The 5,889-nt window shown below is 34.7% G+C and overlaps 2 protein-coding genes across 2 annotated transcripts; both read left to right on the top strand.

Annotated features, from left to right (window-relative positions):
* The first annotated feature begins 1,464 nt into the window (after positions 1–1,464).
* On the top strand, positions 1,465–2,355 carry LOC141620642 (protein FAR1-RELATED SEQUENCE 5-like). Its single transcript, XM_074437461.1, has 2 exons — positions 1,465–1,752; positions 1,888–2,355. Exons 1-2 carry the CDS (start codon positions 1,465–1,467, stop codon positions 2,353–2,355), a joined length of 756 nt encoding a protein of 251 aa, XP_074293562.1.
* Positions 2,356–2,426: 71 nt separating this feature from the next.
* Positions 2,427–3,723, top strand: LOC141620641 (protein FAR1-RELATED SEQUENCE 5-like). Its single transcript, XM_074437460.1, has 3 exons — positions 2,427–2,945; positions 3,255–3,593; positions 3,694–3,723. The coding sequence occupies exons 1-3, from the start codon at positions 2,427–2,429 to the stop codon at positions 3,721–3,723; spliced, it is 888 nt and encodes a 295-aa protein (XP_074293561.1).
* The last annotated feature ends 2,166 nt before the right edge of the window (positions 3,724–5,889 follow it).

The following is a 5,889-nucleotide window of genomic DNA, read 5'->3' as shown; positions in this document are numbered from 1 at the left end:
AAGGACTTAAGGACTCATAAGATGTAAGGGCCTTATAAGAACCCTTCTCTCTCTCTCTCTCTCTCTCTCTCTCTCTCTCTATATATATATATATATATATATATATATATATATATATATATATATATATATATATATATATATATATATATATATATATATATATATATATATATATATATATATATATGATCTATTGACTCTACCCTCTTAGGGTGAGTCCGTCCTACCATTCTTAGCCACCCGATCATCTCTTAATCAACTCAATCATATGGCTGAGATTAAATCTCATATTTTATTTTTTTATTTTCAGATTTATATTCTCCTTTAGATTTATATAAACACATGTTCCTGTCTAATCTTCCTCATAATTCATAACAACTTTCTCTCTCTTCTTTATCTCTCTTCAAATTTCTCTCACGCAGTTACTTAACCGGCATCTCGCAATTTTCTGTTGAATTCTACTTATCATCTTTACTTTTAATTCTCATTATTTATGTTAAATTTGTTACTGTTTTTTCCTACTTTGTTACTGTTATTGTTCTTAGATGATTTATTGTTTAATTTGTGCACAGCTGTTGAAGCTTACTCTGATCGTCATCTACATCCGTCTCTGTGATTCTTTTTATTTAGGTATTTCCTGCACTTTTCTCTACAAGGCTTCAATCGTAATTCATCTTCAGTTTCGTTTTCATCAAATTGCGATTTCAATTGTTCGTTTTTAGCTTATTCATCGTTTTAATCAGTATTTACTTTTTGTTTGTAGGTCTCTGTTTTAATGTCGACAGTTCGTCTACTCCATTGACTCACGTTTCCGTTGAAGATGCCATTCATCCAGGTTATAACATCGTTTCTCTGTTTTTCGTTTTACACTCCATTCTCTATACATGCACGTGCGATTTTTACCTATTTTTCATTGATTAGAACTTCTGCTATGCCAAATTATGTGTTTTCTGCTGTTTTTTTGTTGAATTTTAATTGATTATTTTCATTCATTCACATGCTTATTTAACAGATATTCATACCACTGTAACACATATAATACATTACTGGAACATGCTAGATTTGAATATAAGTTAAAGTTTTACAAATTCACTTGGTCACTTACTGTAACAGTTATGATACATTACTGTAACAGAATTTGTACAATCACTGTAACATGTTTGTTTTCAATCTTAATTTCACATCTTCACTTACTGTAACACATATGCTGCATTAACGTAACAACCATGATATATTACTGTAACACGTATGACATACCCCTGTAACATACCTTGTTTATTCTCTGATTGTGTTTTTTTACGTTTATATTATTCAGAGGTTCAATCTTGTCGTGATTATGTTTTTACCCCAACCTGCACATCACATCCAACAGCAATACATCCACTTTAACTGAGCTACACTTCTGGTGGTAGTAAGAGATGTACTAGGCCAGTTGAGGAGTCATTCACACCTAAACTGAAAATGCAGTTTGTTGACTTTGATTCAGCAATGTGTTTTTTTGTGGTATATGCAATTTCCTGTGGGTTTGAGCCAAGGTTGTATACTACAAAACGTACCCGTGGTGGTGAATTACTGAGGAAGTCTATTGTTTGTAATCGTCAAGGATACATAGAGAATAAAAATAAACTGAAGTGTCCTGTTACAGATGTTGAGAAAGATTCTACTATTAAGCCTTATGTTTCAAGGAATGTTAAAATTACTAGGATTGGGTGTCCAACAATGATGAGGGTTGAAGCGGCGGGGGTGGAGGTTGTAGAGTCAATCAATTTTTTGGTGTTCATAATCACTGTCTTCTCTCTATTAACGACAAAAAGTTCCAGAAAGTTATAAGGAAACTTTCTTGTTTCCAAAAAGAGTTAAATCATTGATAATTCAAAGTTGCAGTTGGGGGCGTCCATTAGTTTTCAGCAATGCAAAGAATATGCAGATGGTTATGCTAATGTTGGAGCAAGTTTGACAGATTTAAAGAATTTTGCTAGGGATGTCAAATGTTTTATAGGTTTAAAGGATGCAACTCTCTTTGTTAATCACCTTAAAGAGCTAGCAAAAATTAAACCTGGTTTCTACTTTGCATACGAGGTTGATGATCAGAAGTGTTTGAGCAGGGTGTTTTGGTCAGATGCTGAGTCTAGGAAGAACTTTGCTGAGTTTGGTGATGCTCTTAGCTTTGATGCTACATACGGAACTAATAAATATTGTATGATTTTCACTCCGTTTACTGGAGTTGATCACCACAAACGGTCTGTCACATTGGTTGTAGCTTGCTTGATCATGAGAATGAGGGCTCCTTTACATGGTGTTTCAAAAAGTTTTTGGATTGTATGGGTGAAAAGGAGCCTTTATGTATCATAGATGCTAGGATGTTACTTGTTGTTCCTAATGTTTTTAAAACAGCCCGCCACCGTTTTCGTATGCGGCATATTATGGAAAAAGTCAGTTCTAAAGTAGGTGTAATCACATGCAAAGAGACTGATTTTCTCTCTCGTTTGCATTCGGTTGTTCGGGATTCTACTTTAGAACCAAAAGAGTTTGAAGAGAAGTGGCTTGCAGTTATGAATAACTTCAACCTTGTTGGCCATAAATGGCTTTCAAGCATGTATCGTGATAAGCACCGTTGGATCCATGCCTATTTTAGAGACATGCCAATGGGAGGGCTGTTAAGAACAACTCAGAGATTCGAGAGTTCAAATTCCTTCTATAAGCATTATCAGACTCATTTTGGAACTTTGGTTGAGTTTTGGATGTGGTTTGAAACTGCCATGGAACAACAAAGTTATTTGCAAAAATGTCATGATAAGGACAGTGAGCACAGTTTACCAGTCACTTCTGCGGTGCCTACTAAGATTGAGTTACATGCTGCATCTGTCTACACCCATAAAGTGTTTTATGATGTTCAAGTTGAATTGAAGAACACTTCTTCTTGTGGCCTTGCGGGTATGCCTGTAAATGGGGACGTTGTGTATATGAAATTAATGAGAGTTGAGATACTCTACATTCGAGGTTTCATATAATGTCGCAACACAAGAGGTTACTTGCAGTTTTAAACTTTTTGAAAGTAAAGGTTTACTTTGCAAGCATGTCTTTTGGGTTTTCTTAGCTAATTTCCTTAAAAGCATTCCTTCCAAATACATCATTCCTCGTTGGTGTAAGGCTTCATATAGAAATCCTTTCTCAATTCTTCCTGGCAATATCATAGAGGACTATGACCTTGCTGATGTTATCAAGATGGAGATTTCTAATGTATGTCATAGTTCTATTCGACAATTGGTGTTGCACAAAGCTTGCCTGTAGATCGCATCAAAGAATTAGCTGCTATTTTGAAGTCTTTTAGAGAAGAGGTCAGTCCTTCATCATCATCAGATGTATTGTCCAAGGAGAATGAGATAGAGCAACTTTTAAGTTTTACAAGTTCTTCAGAAGTGACGATCTTACCACCCAAACAAGTAAGGAACAAGGGTAACGGCAAAAGGCTTTTGTCCAGAAGGAACGAGTCGATAGCAAAAGCACAGAAGCCTAAAAGACTTTGCGCCTGCTGCAAACAGATGGCTAACCATGACAAACGCAATTGCCCTCAAAAGGAACTAGATGATGTATTCTCTCTTACATTTTATCTGATTATCTTGCATTTTTTCAGATTATCTTCCATTGTTACTATGATTAACACCGTTTTACTGATGCTTTTCTTCACAGGAAACTTCAGAAGATGATGATGCTATTTGACTGATGTTGTTGTAGTTGTGGAATTAGTGATCATGGACATTAATACAATTCAATTTTAACATTACTTTACGTTTTTTGTTTTCTTCATATCTTATGTTATGAGAAAATACGGTGCTATCAAACGATTATTATGATTTTTTGAGACATACAGTATTATATCTACACAGTTTTTTTGGAAACTATGATGCTTGCGGTAATAGTACTTGAGACAATGTCATTGTGATTCCCAATAAACGTCATTCTAATATTACTATAACATATTCAAAGTATTGCTGCAACAGGCACTGTTGATTGTTTACTTTTACTTTTCCTAGGTAATCATGTTGTTTCACTGTAACATCATCAAACTATTACTATAACATCATAATACAACTACTGTAACATCATTTAGAATTGCAATGTGATGATTTTTGGCAGCAATATCACTATACTTGAGACACTGTCATTGTGATTCCCAATAATATCATTCTAATGTTACTATAACATATTCAAAGTGTTGCTGCAACAGGCACTGTTCATTTTTCATTTTTATTATCTAGGTAATCCCGCTGTTCCACTGTAACATCATCAAACTGTTACTATAACATCATAATACAACTACTGTAACATGCATATTAATGATGTTACTGTAATAGGCATTGTTACAATAACATCAGCAAACTGTTAGTATAACATACTAACACAATTACTGTTTTGATTGAAAATGCTCGAAGTGAACACATGCTGGAAATGCTGGTTTGATTCACAATAACATCATTGATCCAATGTAACAATGGAACACAATTACCATAACAATCTGTTTTAACTACTTATCTTTACATATCTTTCTGCTTAACATATGTTCTCCAGAACACATTTACAAAATGCATCAAAATGAATTAACTTCAATTATTTTCAGCATCTTCACCTTCTTACTTTTTCTTTTTTGGATAGCATGCTCTCCTTGCTGCTTGCTTCACTCTCCTCCCATACATTGCAAATATTCTTGGACTTGAATGTAGCATAGGAATCTCAGTTACGTTGGGATTGGGTGCAACAGGTTCAGTGTTGTCATTATTCTTCTCAGTCACTTCATCCCTTCTACGCTTAATTTCTATCCACATATCTTCTTTTTTACTTTTTAATGCATTCACCTTTGCAGTAACTTCAGCTCGCTTCTCATTTATGTCTGCCAACACCAATGATGCTGCCATTTCAGCACAAAATAATGCGCCTTGTAATCTTCTTACCTAGTTGAGATTCATACGGCTCTCCCTCATATGCAATCATGTGCATCATTAAAAAACATCCTGATTCCTCGTCAGTGGCATCATGTGTCCGCCATGGCAATTTTGTCTCAAAGATAGGGAATTCTGCTATTGCCTCTGTATCCTTCACTCCTTTTCTTTCCAAGTAATCACTGAGTACACCAGCCTACATCAAACAAGACAACACTCTTTTAATTAGTCTTTAAAAACCGTCACAAAGTGTTATTTGAATATTTGAATGTGCGAATATATCATTGACACATACCACTACTCTTGTAATATTATATACATTGCTATCCATCCATGATTTATGAATCGGGATGTCGAGTACATCCATCTTCTTGCTTGACATTTCGATACACATGCAAAAGTAGTGTCTTTCAGCATATAAGGGGATAAAAATCAGTTCTGTCTCAAGATTGCATTCTGAGTTATCAGCTATAAACCTATCCCAACACTCATACACACTGTTAGCTTGTGTATTAACCTGTGTACCATTGGATTCTCTTTCAACCAGAACATTGACGTCCTCCTGGGATATTAATAACAAGTCAAATGAATGCACATTCATTCACAATAACAGAATTATTCAATCACTGTAACATACGTATATAATCACAGTAACAGTGGAAGATAATCAGTATGACTACTTACCATGTGATTTATTCCAAAAAACATAAGTGTTTTTGTGCCTTTCTCAGTGTGTGCTATGTTATTCAGTATATTAGCCCAACATTCTACAACATTTGGATTTAGATGTACTGTTGGCAGCAACGTTTGTATGTCTTCTCTCGTCAAACTCTTTTTTGCATAATACACCACCACGGACTCACTATGTCCAAAAAGAATTACTAGTTAACAGCTTGCATGTGTAATTGCACTCCCTTTTACAGTAGATAGGATTCAGTTTTTAATACCT

The sequence above is a fragment of the Silene latifolia genome, chromosome X (assembly GCF_048544455.1).
Source record: "Silene latifolia isolate original U9 population chromosome X, ASM4854445v1, whole genome shotgun sequence".
NCBI classification, from domain to species: Eukaryota; Viridiplantae; Streptophyta; class Magnoliopsida; order Caryophyllales; family Caryophyllaceae; genus Silene; species Silene latifolia.
The sequence above is the reverse complement of the archived record's forward strand: the minus strand, read 5'-3'. Positions and strand labels throughout refer to the sequence as shown.

Bases quoted from the DNA above. Each gene is read 5' to 3' on its own strand.
- LOC141620642 (XM_074437461.1), top strand. From the start codon at position 1,465: ATGCAGTTTGTTGACTTTGATTCAGCAATGTGTTTTTTTGTGGTATAT. The intron at 1,753-1,887 runs GTTGTAGAGTCA...TCAAAGTTGCAG, and splicing joins TTGAAGCGGCGGGGGTGGAG to TTGGGGGCGTCCATTAGTTT.
- LOC141620641 (XM_074437460.1), top strand. From the start codon at position 2,427: ATGGAAAAAGTCAGTTCTAAAGTAGGTGTAATCACATGCAAAGAGACT. The intron at 2,946-3,254 runs GTAAATGGGGAC...TGTATGTCATAG, and splicing joins GTGGCCTTGCGGGTATGCCT to TTCTATTCGACAATTGGTGT. The intron at 3,594-3,693 runs GTATTCTCTCTT...TTTTCTTCACAG, and splicing joins CTCAAAAGGAACTAGATGAT to GAAACTTCAGAAGATGATGA.